This window comes from Gekko japonicus, unplaced genomic scaffold, assembly GCF_001447785.1.
Source record: "Gekko japonicus isolate JY-2015 unplaced genomic scaffold, Gekko_japonicus_V1.1 scaffold189, whole genome shotgun sequence".
NCBI classification, from domain to species: Eukaryota; Metazoa; Chordata; class Lepidosauria; order Squamata; family Gekkonidae; genus Gekko; species Gekko japonicus.
In genome coordinates, this window is record NW_015163608.1 from 928,345 (window position 1) to 947,778 (window position 19,434).

Genomic DNA, 19,434 nt, shown 5'->3' on the forward strand with positions numbered 1-19,434 from the left:
TAACTGCTTTGGACGGTGGCCTCTGTGGCATTCTATTCAGCTGCGGCCACTCCTCTCCTCTCCCCTCCCCAAACTCTGGCTTCCTTACACTGGCTTCCTTAGACACAGAATAGCCAGGAATTTCCCAACCTGGAGCTGGCAACCCTAGTCAGGACTGGCTCCAATGAGTTCCTCACAACAGCAACTGAGGGAAAAGTTAGTCCCACACAGGAGGCAAGCAGGAGAAGTGTCTTCGTCAAGAGAGAAAGCCGTTTGCCAGTAATTCTGACAGGGCACAGTGGCTGAAGCGGGAGTGGGCAGGGAAAAGGAGCAGATCCAGCACCCGGCCAATGGCACGTGAGTACTCTTGAGTGGCGGCTGACGGGCCAATGGCTGAGGGAGTGCATTTCACAGTGAATTGGAGAGCTAGAAAGTGCCACTCCACTTCACAATTATATATAAGGAGAGATTTCTGCTTTAGTCAGTCAAATTGATGGAGCTAGATGTCTTGTCAGAAGCAGCCTTGTGTAGTTCTGTGGGTAGGTGTTTCAGGGGGCACGTGAACTAAAAGCAAAGGCATGAAGCACAATCTTAGGCAACAGTTGATTATTCATCCTATAGTGGACTTTTATGTAACAATATATTCAATGTATATCTGTCAAACATCAATAAATCATCGTTCAGACTGTTACATTTTAAGCAATAAATACTGGATAACTTGTTGAGAAGAGTTTAAATTTCCAAATATATCTTCAGTCAAGTTGCACATGCTTTTGGTATCAAAATACTCCCGTAGAAAATATTTTTTTAAAAAAATGTATACATACTATTACAATTTCTTAGATGACTTTACTGGGGCCCATTTCATTCCTATTTATTGCTTTATTGGGGGGGGAACCCAAAATATGCTCTTCACTAGAAAAATTGTCCAAATGATAGCTTCTATTAGAACTAAGACAAAAGGAGAGGGGCAGAATGATTAGTAGGGAAGAAGGAAGTTCTCATTTGCTTTTTAAAACATATTCATGATATTTTAGCATCAGACCAGTGAATCTCTCTGTAGTTCTAAACTACAATGAGATCATTGTAAGTTCTGTCAGAGCAATCCCTTTTATGTGGCAAATTTTGTACTGTGTCATGCTACTTTCATTATATGGCATGAAGTACTGAGACCCACCAACATCCCTCTGTGAGGAGGAAGAGGAGAAGAAGAAGAAGAAGAAGAAGAAGAAGAATTGGTTTTATACCCAGTTCTTCACTACCCAAAGGAATCTCAGAGTGCTGTGAGGTCATCTTTCCTTCCTCTCCCCACAAGAGACACCCTGTGAGGTAGGTGGGGCTGAGAGACTGACCCAAGGTCACCCAGCTGGCTGCATGTGGAGTGGGGAATCAAACCCGGTTCTCTAGGTTAGAGTCTGCCACTGTTAACCACTACACCACAACTGGCTCTCATATACAGCAGTTATGGCTCAGTTGAATCTTGCCCAGCACAAAGGTCATACCCTCCCATGTAACCCCTGGTTGTACAGCCGATAAGAGGCTGGCTTAAGTGAACTCCCTTCATCAATAGATGCCTCAAGAGGCCTGCAACTTTTTTCTGCCCATCTTATTTATTTAAAAAATTCTATTTATATATATATTTATTTTAAAATCTTTTTGTAAAAAATAATCAAAGACACAAGTTGTTTTTTATTTATTTTCAAATAAAAAGCCCTGGTTTCTTGCCAGCAAGTGGCCTATCAAAACTTGGAGTGAGTCCACCCTGGCTCCAAAGTTGGCCAGCTGTACTGCTGGCCTCACACCTGTCTCCTCATTTAGGAACTTCAGTCTACACTAACCTGGTCTATTTAAATAAGTTTAAGCTCCCCAATACAGTATGAAGATAACAAAAGGGACTCTCTCGCTGCCAATAAGAACAATACAGGATGCTTGTCTTTGGCTATTCCAGTTTTCTTTCCTTAGTTCCTGTATTCTTGTGAATATTTAAGTATATAGCTTTGTGTGGTAATGTAGATATGGCGTCAAACACATGATACACATTTGACTGTCAAGAATCAGGTGGCCCTTTGAAACGTAGATGTTCATATTTATGGTATTTAACATACATTCCATCTGACTAAAACACTGTACCGTGAACTTCAAGTCTCTCTCACTAGTTACTCATGACACGGTATTTCTGAACTTGTTTGAACAATGAGTCTTCATCATGTTAGCCACCTTCTTCATCTGTCTGGTTGGGCTGTAGAGCTATTCTGTAAGGATTATCTTCATTGTGTACCTCTAACAATACTAATTACTAACGTGATACATTAATTCAGTTCCTGCCAGTGTCTTTAGTCATTTGGCAACTACATCATGTCACATAATGGCAGCATCAAAAATAGCCCTTTCATTGCTTACAGAGCTTGACAGGCCAGCTCTTTGTGGGGACTGGTTTTGTCCCTTCTGTCATTATTTCTTTACATGAGTGCTCTTTCTTGTTCCTCTGTCACCTTCTACTCACTTACGACAACTGAAATGAAAGAAAGTACATTAAAATGTGACCTACAGTTAGGAAATTATATTCTTCATTCTGCACTAAATATACAACATGTCTTGTTCAGGTCAATAACTCTAATTTGGGATTTTAACAAATCCTGAAAAAAATGAAAATATGGATTTTGTGTATTACATATTATACTGAAACACATATATCATTATTGTCTGCATTAATAAAATTATATAGGTCTTCTCAGCTTTTCTCTTCCAAACTGACTACTTAATAAAACTGCAACAATTTCTCCGCACATAGAGAAGCATATACGGAAAGGTTCCAGCCCTAGAACTAAAGAGTTGCTTCCTTTACAAGAACTCCAACATTTGTATTTCTGAAGGATATCCATCCAGGAGATGTAGCCCAAAAGAGATGGAAATTAAAGTCAACTAATTCCACTTGTGATTCATCCAGGCCAGCATTTCGCATGATGTACTCTGCATATATATTAAATAAGCAAGGTGACAATATACATCCTTGTCGTACTCCTTTTCCGATGCTAAACCAATCAGTTGTTCCATATCCGGTTCTAACTGTCGCTTGGGCTCTAGCTCAATTTGCAAGGTCTCCCCACTTTTCATACATGATAATTTTTTGCAATTGTAAGACAGCATGATTGTCAGAAACCAAACATTGAATTAGAAAGTCAAATAAGCAACAACAGCAAAACTCCCTAAGGAATAATCCAGTTATCCTGGTTTACTTAACATATTTGGACAAATTGGGAGGGGGGGAATCTGAGCATTAGATATGTCAATATGGGGGAAAGTAATCTAACATATTTAAACAAATGGAGGAAGCTGAGTATTAGACTATGGGGAAAATCAACATGCTGAAGTTAAATTGATATCTACAGTAAGTCACTGCTAATAGGTTGCCTGTTTAGCAATAGCTTGTATGAAACTTCAGCGAAAGTCACCTGCATCCCCTTGGTCATACCTGTAATTGTGGGATGAGACCAAGTCCCTGCAGCTGCGGGTGCTTCAAATGATTTCAGCTCCTTCTCTTCCTCTTCGATCTACCAACTGCTGAGCCTGCCTGCTGCCTGAGATAGAATCAGTGTCAGACACAGGGGAGGCAGAGGAGTCTGCCAACACAATCCAAGCAGAGCAGCATGTTGCCAGTGAGAAATGTCAGCTTTTATTGTTACACTCTTCTGTGTTGACCCTCAGTGAGCAAACTTTCCAAGGAGCAATAAACTAGATTCTTCCAAGAGTGCCATCCCTTCCAAAGAGTTAATGATGGTGTCTTTAACTTTCCACTCTTAACAGATAGGCTTCAAAGATGCTGGATTAAGGGTCTGATTCATGTATGTGTGTGTGCATTTAAAGTGCTGTCAAGTCACAGCTGACTTAGGGCAACCCCAGCAAGGAACTTCCAAGGGAAATGAGAAGCAGGGGTGGTTTGCCATTGCCTTCCTCTGCAGAGCCTGCCTTGGTGACCTTGCTTCCCAGATCTGAGGAGATTGGGTTATACTTTGCCGCCTTACCTCCCTTTTGTTGGCAATTTATACAGGTATGCAAAAAAAGAGAGAGAGAGAGAGAGATTCATTTCATCTGTCATTTTATAAACTTGAGTCAGGTTGTCTAATAATAATAAAATTAGAAGTAGTAATTTTAGAAAATCTAGCTGGGGGCTTAATTTGTAAATAAACCCAGAGGAAGGAGCTAATTCCCACATCATATCTCTCTGTGCTCCGTTGCTTTTGGCACTTTTCTTCCAGTTGACTTCCAATGTCACCTTTCAAACTGGAGAAAATATGCATCAAGCTTCAATGCAAAGGTATTTGAATATGCACATGGTTTAAATGTACAAGAAGATGCCTGGGTTTCAGGTTTGCTCCCACAGCTGCTTTAAACATAATATGTACAACAGATGCCAGATCCTGAATCATTGGGTTTGTCTCTTGCAGAAAGATGATCTGATCCTTCATCCTCAGTGGTCTCTCACTTGGTTCCTCTGTGCTCCAAAGGAAATATGATGGTGTTCTTGGGTCTGATTTAAAAATGCCACAGCACGGTGGAACCAGGAGCTCTTGTTTCCCCTTGTCCTTTCTCAAGTGCCAAAACAGCCTCACTTCTCCCACCCCCAGACTGTTTCAGCACTTAAAGAGGTGGCCGGGTGGGGGGGGGGGTGGAGAGAGAGTGAGAGAACAGCACCTTTTGCTGCCGGGCCTGGGACCTTGCAGTCTTTTTTAATTGCCTGCATTAGGTTTTCAAATGGTGGCAAAATCTTCAGGTAGGGCCCAGGGATGCTGTCACATCTATCTGTGTGTGCCTATATGTTTTATTATTCTGGGATGGAATTTTAAACTCCTCAGGAAGGCTTATTGAGGAATGGGGGAGGGGGATGCCTAGGCCTATTTCAAGTCTCTGCAGCCCCATCTCGTTACTGGCACGTGTAAGCAAAGCTTTTTCCTCTGTCCCTAGAGTAACTGTTACTCCCAAACATTGAAAATAATCCTTTTGCAAACTTACAGTATATACCTGTGGGTGTGGTTCAGGTTGTAAAGTTCTGACAGCACACCTCTACTGGATTACTAAAAACTCTGAGACTCCAAGTGAAGGGCGGGGTATAAATCCAATCTCTTCCTCCTCCTCCTCCTCTTCTTCTGCTTCTGCTTCTTCTGCTGCTTCTTCTGCTGCTTCTTCTGCTGCTTCTTCTGCTTCTTCTTCTGCTGATGCTTCTTCTGCTTCTGCTGCTGCTGATGCTTCTTCTGCTTCTGCTTCTTCTTCTATATATATTCTATGTATTTGAGCTTTCTCATAGCTCCTAGTATGCACTGAGGTGTCAAACTCGCATCTCATTTGTAGTACTTCAGATTGCAGGTGCAGACTTACATGTTGCTTCTTTATAAAAACTTTTTTTTCCCATACAGACTTTCCCCAAGATAAGAAATTAATGAGCCGGGGAAACGACTTGCCAAGTCTCCCCTGTCCACTGGCCGGGGTATGGTTACCAGACCAAGTTGGGAAACTCCTGGAGACTTGAGGGTGGAGCCTGGTGAGGGCAGGAGCCTCAGTCGGGTACAACGGCATAGAGTCTACCCTCCAAAGCAGCCATTTTCTCAAGGGGAACTGATCTCTGTAGTCTGGAGAACCCCAAGTGCCACCTGGAGCCTGGCATTCCTACTAAGCAAAAAACCTTCTTCCTGACAGCTAGTTGTCTATGGAGATGGCATTTTCTTTTACAATGTAACATTCAGTCATGGTGGCCCCATTTACAGTCTGATACTACAGGTCAGAATCCCTGTTACAGTTTTTATCACAGCAAAAACTAGGCCAAAGGATTCAAGAGGAAATCAGGAAATTGGTTTCATTTATTACTGGCTCTTGCATTTCCAGAAGCAGGACAGTTTGGCATGCTAAGCAAGTTATCTGATAGAATCACAAGAAGCTGCCTTATACCAAGTCAGACCACTGGTCTGTCTAGCTCAGTATTGTATATTCTGACTGACAGTAGCTCAGCTCTGTGGGGTCTTAGACAGAGCAAAGTCTTTTATTTGAACTAGAGATGCCAGGGACTGAACCTGGTGCTTTCTTTCAGAGTAAAGAGGCCAAGGGCAATTTTGGGAAAGCAATTTCCTTTCACATGTGGGAAGTGAATGTTTCTGTTAAATCAGAGATTAGGTGTTATTTAACAAAACTCACTTTGCAGAGCAAAATTCATTGTGATACCTAAATATTCAAGACAAATGTCTTCTAGGAAGAAGTAAGTGACTTAATATGTTGTCGAAGGCTTTCACGGATGGAGTTCATTAGTTGTAGTAGATTTTCCGGGCTGTGTGGCCGTGGTCTTGGCACTGTAGTACCTGACATTTTGCCAGCAGCTGTGACTGGCATCTTCAGAAGTATAATACAGAAAGATGGAGTACTCTCTGTGTCAGTGTGAGAAGAAAAATGGTAGGCAGGTAACAAGTAAATTATTTGTTTTCTTAAAACTTGTTTGGTTTGAGCATCTTAATGTTCTGGCACACACACAGTTATAGTAAGCTTATTGTGTACGTAGGCATTTCTTCAGAAATATCCTATTTCTGTCTACAGAGGGGGAAAGTAAATGTTCATGAAAGAATTTTTTTCCATAGGGAACTTGTTATATGCCTATTGAAACATTATTTTTGTTCTTTATATACATATGAACAAACTATGAGGCCAGAATGTCAATTCTTGCTTAGTGGCTAAATATTTTAGAGACCATACACATTAATTAAAGAAAAGAACTCTACTAACCTATGTAGAATTATTCCCTAATGGAGATTACAGAAGGTTCTCTTTCAGTCAACTACCAAACAATTTAACTCTCAATTAAAATAATAGTCATATTTAAACCAATTTTTTGGTTTTGTTGACCTACAAAAAGTGCTGATTATTGGATTGTTTCTCCAGTTGCTCAAGGGTTATTGGTTTCATATTTGCAACTTTTCTTCAAAGTTAGATGGCCAAGTCCTAGACTTCCTTTAATGTGGGCAGTTAGTGCAGATGTGATAACAGTATGAACATTTATAACTAGGAATGATAAACTTCCAAGATTTCTACATTATCACCACCTGTTGTGCTCAATTTGGTGTCAGCTGGCTCTAGAGTTGCCTACATGGTTCCATGATGAGCTGAATTTCAGCTGGGGCTGGGACATTAGCCCTAAACCGTCTAGCACGTAACTACATGGGCAGCTCTAGAGACACCAGATTGGTCATGTCAGGTGCTAATGGTACAGGAATTCTGAATAAGTACTCTCCGTTTACCCAAAGACATGGGAAGTTCTGGTGAAAGTCCAAGCCAATTTCATACTTTTGTATGGGTATGAAATCTGGAGGGTGACTGTATGGAGCAGAACAGAAGAGTAGATGTGCAGTTGTGAGTGGGTAGCATGCCACTTTTAATAAAATGAATCTTTTTCATGTTCCTAATCATGATTCCTTTGAATTCATTCCCATTTAAAATTCAGCTGAATTAAGAAAGCAATAATTGGTCAGATGGCTGAAAAACTTGTTCCTTTTAAGTGTATGTGTGTAATTGCAGAAACCTTTGAACTGAACTGGATTGGTTGGACTGATATGAGAAAGCCTTGCCCCATTGTTTCCTGCCTAACAAAAATGTATCCTTTATCGGCTTGCAGTGCTCTGCATATTTAAATAGGAGTAAATTCCATTGAAATAAGATAATTTTATTTCTAAGCAAACATGCAACATGATGAAAGTTTGCCCTAGAGCATATTCAGTAAGTTAACCCTAGTGTTTTTGTTGGAGCTTTAGTAATTTTATTTCCATTTGCCAAAACATCATTGAAGCAGTACCTGTGTCTGCTAGATAGAGAGGATAGAAGAAACTGCTCAAGAACTGCTAGCAAGAGACTGTCATTAGCTGAAGCAGCATCATGATACATGTGGCACATTACTCTGCAGATCTCCTACAGATTGCCTATTACCATTTTCTTTTAGTTGTTCCTTTCTCAATTTATTCCAGAAGTGGTCTTGACAAGGGGGAGGAGAGACTAAACATAAATATAGTCATAATGAAGTGATGCTATGTCTTCCCATTTGTACACGTGATAAAATATACACTCAATTTAAAACTTAGGTTGTACTTTTTATAAATTACTTGGTGTTGTCTGCCATATAAATATATAGAACTTTTCCTTTTTTTCTAACTTACAGTATGATTTTATGGAGCGTTTGGATGGGAAAGAGAAATGGAGTGTGGTGGAGTCCCCACGGGAGCGTCGAAGTATCCAGACCCTTGTACAGAATGAAGCTGTTTTTGTTCAATATTTGGATGTGGGACTATGGCACCTTGCTTTTTATAATGATGGCAAAGATAAAGAGGTGGTATCCTTCAACACTGTTGTCTTGGGTATGTATACCTTGGCTGTGAGGTCTGGTTCTCTGTGATAAAAGTATGATAAAAAGTCATGCCTGGGATTTTTTTAAAGGGTTTTAACAGTAAATTAAGCAGAAATTGTAGAAAAAGAGTCAGTTCAGATGAGCAGGATAAACTTTCTTATAAACACAAAATAACAGTCACTTTTCTCAGGACAAAAGAATAACAAATAATTCCTTCAGATGGTACAATATGCTACATTTCTGTCCATTGCAGCCCAGTCTGAAAGTGTTTCTAGTAGTGAAGTACAGTGCACGAGAAAGTTGAAGATAATAGGTATAATAGTTAGGTAGACTGCTTGATGGTGCAATGATAGTAATTGGGCTGAAATACCAAGAAGAGTACAGTATTTTATTCAGTTCAGAGGTTCTTCCACACATACCTATTATGAGAATTTTCACTATCAAGATGAATTGAGGGGGTCTGAAATCCAAAGCAATACAAAACAGTATAACTAATGCCAGAGATATCAACCAGAGTTTCTCAAACTGAATATATGGTGCATTTGAATATATAGAAATATTGTTTCATTCATAAAAATGTTCATAGTCAGTTTTCACATGCCAGCATTAGCTTTAATAATTATAACTTTGAGAAATGTCAAAAATGCTATCCTTGATTATTAACAGTGCCCTTTAAGTCAGTACATGATTGTTTCCTCATTGCCACTTCATCTCAGAAGGCTGAACAAGAACAGTTGTAGCTTTCCTCTTCTCTTTTATAAAAACATATAAATGTGTGTGTGCAAGTGAGCCGGCTCTCTTCCCTGGTCTCAGAGATCAGGGCAGTCAGGGCTCTCTTCTGCTCCACCAAGTGCTCCAGCACAGCACAGGTGGAGTTCCAGCAAGTGCTCATATCACCGATCAGGCAATGCACTATCACGCCTGTCAGTGTCTGCTGCTCGCACAGCAGATGGGTGTCTGTTACCCATGATACACCAGCATTTCTGGAGGAGATTCCTGAACTCATGGGTATCAGTGTCTAAAGTAGGATTCTCTGTAGAACCCAGCCCCAAGGCATCTTTAACCACCTTGTGAAGAAGGTTGACCACACAGTAAATGCACCTGAGGCCCAATGCTTCTGCTGCTGCCCTCATGTTCATGCCATTATCAGTTACTATGAAGCCCATTGAGAGATCCCTGCCTATCCATGCCACTAACTCTTTTTTATGGTGGATGATATGTTGTCTGCTGGGTGCACCCCGTCGAGAACCTTGGTGTGGAGCAGAATCTGGCAATAACCAGCCTGGCAGCCCTCACCCTACCTAACACTATTTTCCCCACCCCCATCCACAACGTTGCTGGGTTGCCAACAGTGCACAGTCGGTGACAGATACACATCATGTGCCTGAGGGGAGGTCCAGATGTTGAACGTGAAGTGCACAGTTCTCCCATGAGCATGGGAGAACAATGCCCTCATGTGGTCCCTAGCAGCCCTGTACAGTGAGGGCAACACAGCCCGGCCCAGTGTGGTGCGAGTAGGGGACATCCTGGAGCAGCCTGCAGAAGACAGTGTCTTCAACCATGGAAAAGGGGTGGCCATCCACAGCAACTATTTTGGCAGTGAGGCAAGTGACCCTCTTACTTGCATCCTGTTTCCCCTCAGCACCCTAGTGCCAACCTCACCAAGCATCTGTCAGAGATGCTTAGTGTCCCTTCACTAATGTGGAACGTTCAGGGACAGCACTAGAGGTGATTGCATGATGACTCACCTCCTGGCTGGCTGGTGGTGGCCACTTGGGCACCCCAGTAGCAGCCTCTCCCCCTCCCCAAAGAAATAGCATCTGGTGGTGCTTCTTCAGATGGTTCCACAATCTGGTAGTCAAGAGATGGTCGAGGCCTCTCATTCGACTGATCCAGGCTTTACACAGCTGGCATTGTGCGAAGCAGGGATCTTCTGTCAGCTGGAAGTGCTTTCAGACTTCGGAGGTGTAGGGTCACCCATACTGACCAGCAGCTACAGACTCCTTGAAGCCACCTCCTGTGAGGAGCTTGTGGTAGACACACCGTGTCTTGGGGGGACAGGAAGAGATGTCTGAGGGGAAAGTGGTTGAGATGGCAGCACCTTGGGGTGCACCTCCATCTCTTTCTCTTGTGCTTCCAGCCTCCCCTCCTGTTCCTCCTCAGAAGCCCTGCTAGACTTTGGAGGAATAAAAGCAGGGACATCCAGCCTGTCCTCTAGCTCCTCCAGAAGCGTCTGGGTCCCTAGGGTGAGCTCCAGAGCCAAAACACTCTTGTCCCCAAAGTTTACCCCAAAACACAGCTAAGGCAGCTCCTCCTCCTCCTGCTGCTGAGCCTCAGCAACAGCAGCTAGAGGAGGGGCTGCCTGAGCAGCAGACCCCTGTCCAGTGCCAGCACCCGCAGACACCTCTGCATGCAGCACCCCAGCAGCAGCCTCAATGAAGAGGGCTAAAACAGATCCTTTTTACTAAAAGCCTATTTAGCAGCATCTAGGTATTGTACTCAATAGCCCTTGAAACCAGAAGCACACACTTGGAAGACAGAACAGTGAACCTCAACACCCCTTCTCCCCAAAAAACCAATCTTATAAAAATTAAAGGGAAGAAATATGGTGTGGGGACTACTGGGGGGAAAGGTGGGGGAAAGGACTTAAGATAGAAGAGAAAGCAAGAAGAACCTAAACCAAAAGCCCCTCCACACACACACACCCGACCAAAAGGGGGGGGAAAGCAACAAAGCCTCACCCCCCCAAACTCCCCCCCAAAAAGAAAAAGAAGTAAAAAAACAGCAAAGGATAGTGAAGGGGAGAGAGAGAGAAAAAATTAAGTAAAATAATAGATTAAAAAAAAAAAAAAACCAAGCAAACCCCATCCACACACACAGACAAGCCCAGAAAAATGAACCAAAAATGAATAAGTTAACCAAAAATGAATAAGTTTTCAACTCCAAAGAAGCAAAGGAAAAAGAAAGAGCCTTTGGCCTCCCACCTACCACGAGGCCCAAACAACAACAACATGCCACAAAAATAACTGCAAGCCAGAAAAGCAGAAGGAACTAAAAGCTAAGAATAAAACCAAAGGGAACAAAAAAAGGCCCGAGGTCCAAGGCCTCACCCCCTCACAACCTACAACCTACTAAGCCTAAAGAACCACTAATAGGAAAATAAGAAAGCTTTTTTAAAAATGTTGTTCAGTTAAACCAGTCACTGTCTTCACTCATCTCCAAGAAGGCAGGCAGGATCTGATCGAGGGGAAAACATAGAGTTTTCCCTTCAGATGGCTGTGGCCCCACCCCCAGCGTGCCCAGCGTCATCACGTCACATCCGGCTGACGTGCACGCCGGGGTGGGTTCCCCCCGGGGCTCGATTCCGCAGCGGCGGAAATCGGGCCTCCAAAGCGGGGGATTATCCGCCCCCCGGGGGGACTTGGCAGCCCTACACACAACCACCAGGCCCAAACAACAACAAAAAAACTTCAAACTGCAAGTCACAAAACAAGAAGGAACTAAAACCTACCCAAGGGGAACTAAAAAAAAGGCCTGAGCCCCTTGGCCTCACCCCCTCAACCTACCACTCACCAAGCCCAAAGAACAACTAACAGTAAAATAATAAAACTTTTTAAAAAATATTGTTCAGGCAAACAAGTCACTGTCTTCACTTTTCTACAGGCAGGCAGGATCAGGTTATGATCCAAAGTCCACAGCAGAGTCTCTCAGGCAGCAGGAGTCAGGCTCAGAGCAGCAGCTGAAGCCAAAGCCGGAGCACACTCTCTAAACCTCTCTCAGCAATGGAATCTAGCTCAGCCAGACCCGTGCTTTTATGCTCTTTGCCCATGCACAGAAGCATTTCAAAAAAGAACAAACTGCTGTGATTGGCTAAAGAGCAGTGTTCCCCCTAACCTGAAATCCTAGTTGCCAAATTGCCAGTGTTCCTTCCCCCTCCCTCCTGGTCCCTGGGAAATGGATAAGGAAAGTAAGGTAGTTACTTAGTTGGACTTCACATTTGAAGCCAACAACCTTGCAAGTTGCTAACCTTCAATGCAATGTCAAGAATCCTAGCATAACAACCACAAAAATCCCGATGAAAGTATAACGAAGTACACTAACTGTGATGTCCTATGGAGGGAAAGATCTTATGTCAGAGTTATTGCCAATAGCTTAACATTTAGGAATGCAGAAAAGTTACACATTCGGTGTTCTAGATCCCAATGTAACTGTTGCTTAGTTCATTTTGCTAAATGCAAAGGGTTTTTAATGCAAATATACTGCATTAAATTTATGACTGAATAATATACATGTGGCAGAACGATAGTTATTGTGAGTACTGTAACTATGAATTTCTGAATAATTAATTAACATAAATTTGGTGGTTTAAAACAAGAACCCAGCTAAACAGAAATGGCATTAAACAGGACTTTATCATTATTTCAAGTTCTTTACATGGGCTTGAACACATTTACAAAAGTGAAAGAAATCCACACACATTACAACAAGAGCAAGCTTAAGGTTATTTTTCTAATGAGGCTGATGCTTCTGTTTAAAAATGTAATACCTGAAGCAGTGGAAAATAAGCTCAAAGTATGTTCCATTAACTTGCTTTGTGCCTGTAAAACTATTGTCAGGGTATATCAGCTGTCACAAACAATAGCTGTATACAGTGAAAAATCACAACTTATATAGGAGCCTCCCTCCTTGTTCATAACATACAATTGCAGTTGGTTACCAGAGATACAACAGTATGTTTTAATCGTTAATGCAAGGGACCCCTGGCTGAGACTATGCAATTTAGATTCATTATACGACAGAAGGCACCTATCTGCTTCTCCATTTCCTCATACAGAAAATAAGGCTGTTTAATGTGTTCAGATGAAACATATTAATTTTATTCCTTGTAGAGGAAATATAAACTTAAACCACTGAGGTATAAAGGGGGGGGCGGGACTTTTACTTAAACTCTTGAAATAAAACAAAGTTTTAAGTACAATCTTTATAAAGCAGGAACAGGCCCATAGCCAGGATTTTTCATGTTGTGGGGCAAATTTTTTGTGCCTGAACCCATGTTACCATTAATGGCCTGCCTTTTTGTTTGTGGAAATTAGCTAGGCAGCAAGCAAGGCCACAGGGGTACAGGAATCGCACACCACTTGTATACCAAGGTCTGGAATAGTAGGAAAACTACAGATTTGAAGAGTAAATTAAATAGTTTTAATTAAAGTATTCCCCTTGATTACAAGCACACTAAACATTCAAAAGAGCAAGCAATACAGGACTAAGAAAGCAGAGGTGATTGATAGTGAATAGATGAGTCAGTTATGGGGTAACATTACCTGTCCAGACGTGCAGGGGTCCATGGAGATGAGATCATGGCCTAAACCCTGAATATTTAGGGGTGGACTGCCAGTTGGCATCAGGACAGAGGCACACACTCTGAGGCCATGTGTTCGCTGGGATATACCCATTGGAAAACAATGCAGACCAATGGGCGGTCCTGGGGGCTGGTCTCAGGTGAGAACAATAGATTACCTGGGCCAATCCTGGGTCCCAGGGGTATATTATGCCAGTAGGGGCAGACCTTAGGTATGACCAGGCCCGTAGCTACCACGGGGCCTGCCCCCCCGCAGTTTTTATGGGCCCATATCCAATCCTCTGCTCCCTCTCCCTCCCCCCGTCGCTGCCCTCAGCCCAACAGCCACAGAGAGGAGGGCAGCAGCGCACCCATGCACGAGGAGCGCCCCCGGCCAAGCCCTGCAGCCACCGTGCACGCCATGTAGCTGGGGCTTCCAAGCGCTCCCGCTCAGAGATGGACTGGGGCAACCACTGAAGCTGCCGTGCCACGTCCACCCGCTCACCCAGGTCCAGAGGAGCCTGGCTTGCTCCCCCTTCCCTTCCCTCCCCGCCCTGCTTTCACTTGCTTGCAATGGAGGGAGCCAGCCTGGGCATGGCTCGGCAGCCCAGGGCACCCGGGGACAGCAGGTAGGCAGGAGTCGAACAGCCAGGGAGCCTGCAGGCACGCCAGAGGATCAGCCAGCCAGCAAGCTCCATGCTGGCTGCAGCGGCAGGAGGAACGCTACCACTTAGGTTGGAGTGAGCCCAGCGAGGAGCCCGGAGCCATCCCATCCCACTCTCTCTTGCCATCCTGCCTCATCACGATCACGGATGGACCTTGTGAAGGAGGTGTCTTCTCTGCCCCGTCGCCAGAGCTGTCATGCTTCTCTGCCGACCCGCTTGGCTGCTGACCCCTGCCTCAGTGGATACCACGATGCCCTGGGCTGTGCCCCCCCGGCCCCCTCCCCAAAAACTCCTTAGCTACGGGGCTGTGTATGACCAATGAGATCTTAGAGGGGTAGAGTCTGGATTTAACAATAGAAGCCAGGTGTTGGATGACTGTACTGGGTCTGTCCACTGTGGAACAATAGAATGGTCTGGCATTTCCCTGGTACCAGACAAAAGGAGTGATGTTTCTTAATGTGTGCCAGGATGAACCTGAATAGCTGACCATTCACTAGACATGGAGAGTTAATGTTTCCTTGATAGGTCTGGCTCTTAGTCAAAGCCAAGAAGCTCCAGTTTGCCAGGGACCAGTGGGAACTATTGATCAGGGCATCCAGGTCAAATGATTGTGGAAAATTTTGGGCCCTAATTTCTTGCGCTTCTCAGGGGAAATTAATTTCATCACCATCAATTCCCTCCCATACCTGGTTCTCATATTTCTTAAACCTTTTTAATGAAAATGGTGCAAGTTTTTCCAAACCCACAGAATGTGATTCCCCTGAGACCCCTGAGTGCCCACCTGTGTCCCCTGAGGATATTATTACCCTGATCAGTTATCTCAAACCAAAAAAGCCCCTGGCCCTGATGCAGTCTCCCCAGAACTACTGAAGTCTCACCCAGAATGGTGGGCACCTCCTTTGGCTGCATTATTTTCCTTAATAAATAACACTGGAATGATGCCAAAGTCATGGACAAATGCAATCATTGTCCCTATTTTTAAAAAGGGTGATCCTTCCTCTCCCGAAAATTATAGACCGATCAGCCTTTTATCAGTAGTTGGCAAACTTTATGCCAAACACCTTCTAATTAAACTAGATGGATGGATGACTAACCATAACATTCTAGGACCAGAACAAATAGGGTTTCGTCGGGGAAAATCCACTCTAGACCACTGTGCAGTATTATCACACCTTGTTACTAAATACAGTGGGAAACCAGGCAATAAGCTTTTCACTGCCTTTTTAGACCTTAAGGGGGCGTTTGATTCAATCACAAGAGACCTCTTATGGGACAAGATGGTTAGAATGAATATAGATCCCAGACTGCTTTTTTTAAATAAAAAAACTATATACACATACCAGTTGTCAGGTTAAATTCAATCTACAGGGAAATCTAACCCCCAAAATCCCTATTCGCAAAGGTGTAAAACAGGGATGCATCCTTGCACCTTCACTTTTTAATTTGTTTCTAAACGACCTGGCTCCATCATTGTTCAAAATTGATGGACATGTTCCCAAAATTGGCCAACACCATATCCCAGTTCTTTCATATGCAGATGACGCCATTTTACTCTCATGTTCTCGAATCGGACTGAGGCGTCTTTTACATAAGTGCTTGACCTACTGTAACAACAACAGGTTAACTTTGAATTATGGGGAAACAAAGATCCTAGTTTTTTCCAAATTCCAATTCCAGATCTTGTGATTTGTCACATAAAAATGTGTCTGGTTTATCACAAAGATTGCTAATCATTACAGAACTTGTAATATTAGTCACTCAAAAAAATTTATGGTTACAGAACCTGGTTACCATTCAAATACCCTTCTCAGGCTCAGCCCATTATAGTTGAAGTCGGCATGACTGGGCAAAAAATTTTTCTATGAAAGCATCCATATCAATGTTTTTTGTGAGTGTTTTTTCTGCTAGGTTATGTTTACGAAGATGGGAGAAAATGGGGCATTGATAGCCTCTGTGGTTTTAACATACGAGTAAGGCAAGAGAATGTTGCCTCGCATGTAGCTGTAGATGCTCCAAAAGTTACAGCAGCTGCAAAGACTTTGTATACATTACAGTATCCACCTCTATATGGGAACAGCACTGAAAGAGCATTATGGATACTGTCTTCTTTTTTCAAAAGCAGATTTGTGGGTGCAAAAAGGCTCATTTTTAAGAGATTTGCTTCTTGTGCAAAGGCATCCTCATTAATTGTATGAGAGGCTTTACTGACTTTACATCCAAAAAAGTTTGTGAGCTTGGAATCAGTGAGTCCAAAGCTGATAAGTATGCCACATTACTTTTAGAGAATCAAGCTTCAGCCTCTGAAATTGAATGGTCAAGGACTTCGATGAATACCTGTTTTAAGCGCATATGAGGGGACATTTCACTGCCAGAATAGCTTGATCCAGCACTACCTTCAGCAATATAATCTTCAAAATGTTTCTCCTTCCTTTTCCTTTTGCCATGCTTTTCTGCTGTTTCTTCTCTCTCAAAAGTAATGCTGTTTACTTCACAGATGTCAGTGGATTTTGCCAAAATCAATTCAAAGTGCATGTCTGCATTACCTCTCCTCTCCTTAAGGGCAGAAATGCAGTGATTCACAACTTCAGCAGCCCTCCCCAAATGCATTGTTTTGTCTTGAAGTGCTGCATTGCCTGGTTCAAGTACAGACAGCACCTCTTTCATTAATAGTGCTAAGAAACAAAATCTTACAGTTGCACATGAGCCATGAAGACCTTTTGCCTCCACTTGCAAATCCGTGGGAGCATCCCCATCAGGATCAGCAATTAAGGCTCTTGCAGTGGCCAAATGTCCAGTCCATCTTTGTTCAAGGAGTCTCTTCAGCTGAGTACCTGAATATATTTGGCTCACCTGATGTTTTCTGGTGAAATTGTATAATCCATTACATGTCTCGAAAAACTGCCTTACAGGTGCTATTTTTGAGCAGGCATTAACAATCACAAGATACATTGGTGATTGTAGCAATGCATGTACAGTATGGTTTTGCCCACTTTTTCTTGCATTTTTTTAACCACCTGTCCTGCCAGACATAACACTAGCTCCATCATAACACTGCACTATGAGTTCCCCAGGATTGAACCCACAGTCAGTAAGAACTTGAAACAGAAGTTCAGTTATATAGTCTGCTGTTAACTGATGAAGTTCATACATACCCAATAGGTATTCTGATAGCTTGCTGTCCTTTACAAATCTGACAACAACAGCTGGATTTTCAATACCACTCGCATCTCTTGTCTCATCTGCTTTTACACAGAAGAAGTCAACCTCACTAGTTTTATAAAAGGAAACTATTTGCTCTAGCACCATTGAGGCCAGGACAGAGATAACCTCATTCTGAATCTCTGGTGAGGTGTAAGAAGCATTACCAGGTATGCCTTGCACTATTGCTTTGAACACTGGATCATTTTTACAAAACATGTTTTATTTATTTTCCATATAACATACAAACAAATAACAACTGAAGTATGGTAATTTTTAACATGTAAAGAAATCAATACATTTTTAGCTAATAGCCCTTGCTGTGTCCTTGAGCTGATAAGGCACTACATTCAAAACTAGGGGACAATCCACCTGCTCTCTCCAAAGCATCGGCAGACAAATAAAATCAAGACAATCACACCCACTTTGTCTTTTTTTTTAAAAAGCATGACATTTGTCTTAACAACCCCCCACCAAATGACAGCAGACAGACATTGTTGGGATTCTTAAACAGTAATTCCAAACTTGGGATCCCCAGGTCCTGCCTGCAGTCTGGCAAGGCAAACCTAGACTGCTACTAAAAGACCCCCCACCCCCACCAGAATCTCCATCCTCCCAGCTTCCCCCTTACAACATCCATCTCCATCCCCCCCACCCTCTCCAACCAACCTTGAGGGACCTGATGCCCCACCAGTTCCCCAAGCCAATTTAACTCTGAAAGCCACATTGGAAAATATAATGAAGTGGAGAGAGACTATTTTGCACAATTTAAGTGCATCTGTTCAAATGACTTACAAAAATTTTTAATGAACCAAGCGGATAGATTACACTTCTCAGGGATGCTCTAGGCCGATCCTGCATTGAGCAGGGGGCTGGACTAGATGACCTGTATGGACCCATCCAACTCTGTAATTCTATGTTTCTATGAAAAAGCAAGATGATTTCTTGCAACATCTCATTTGAAAACTGAAAATCTCAGCATAGAATATTCAAGTCACCTTGTGGCTCCTACCCCTCTGCCACCACACCAGTAACTAAAGTTTGAAGCCTTCTGCCAGTCTAAGGATGCTTACTCTTTCCGCGATTGAAGGGACTCTTAAACTGAAGGAAGGCTGGATCCAACACCAAAACAAACACAGGAGGCTTTTCTCTCCCCTGGTGGACTCACCAGCAACCAGCTGAGAAGGCTCAAGCTTCCACGTGGAAGGCAGCTCCTTCCCTCCCCGAACCCCAAACAAATGGAAAACAAGCGCAAGGGGCTTTTCTCTTGCAGAGACTCACCGGCAACCAGGCAAGCCAGCTCCTTCCCACCCCCAGACAAATGCAAAACAAGCACAAGGGGCTTTTCTCTTGCAGGGACTCTCACCAGCAACCAGGCAAACCGGTTCAAGCCTCCACCTGGAAACCGACTCCTTCCCTCCACCATCCCAGAACAAAGAGGCTCATGAAGAGCCTTGCACTGTGTTTAGCTTTAAAGCCCATTGGGGCTAGGGAGAGAAATGTGTGGCATGGCTGCTGGGGCAACTCCCAGTCCTGAGCCCAACCTTCCTCTTGGGCAGAGAGAGGCGAGGGGAGACTTACTAATCCAGTGGCCTGTGGGGCACGAGAGCAACAGATCTTGGGCTCAAGCTTCCACGTGGGATCTTCCCAGCATTCTAGTTGAAGCAGGAAGAAAGGTGGGGCCCGAACAAGCGCTTCCCTTTAGAGGGCGGAGCTTTCCTTGCTGTTGCCAAGATCAGATACAGAGAGCTGTTGGGGGAAAGGGCGGCGTGATGCTTGCTGCCACCCCTGGCAGCAAGGGTGAGGAATAAGTTGGGGGGGCCTGTTCAGGACAGAAAGTCGGGGGCCCGAGGGCCCAAATGCCCCACTCTAGCTACAGGCCT

The 19,434-nt window shown here is 43.4% G+C and overlaps 1 protein-coding gene across 1 annotated transcript in view; it reads left to right on the plus strand.

Moving 5' to 3' along the window:
- TENM2 (teneurin transmembrane protein 2) overlaps positions 1-19,434 on the plus strand; it is a 618,318-nt gene that overhangs the window by 382,184 nt on the left and 216,700 nt on the right. The window contains exon 8 of the mRNA XM_015407305.1: positions 8,165-8,360. Within this exon, the coding sequence (XP_015262791.1) occupies positions 8,165-8,360 (196 nt within the window). The remainder of the gene's footprint in view (positions 1-8,164; positions 8,361-19,434) is intronic.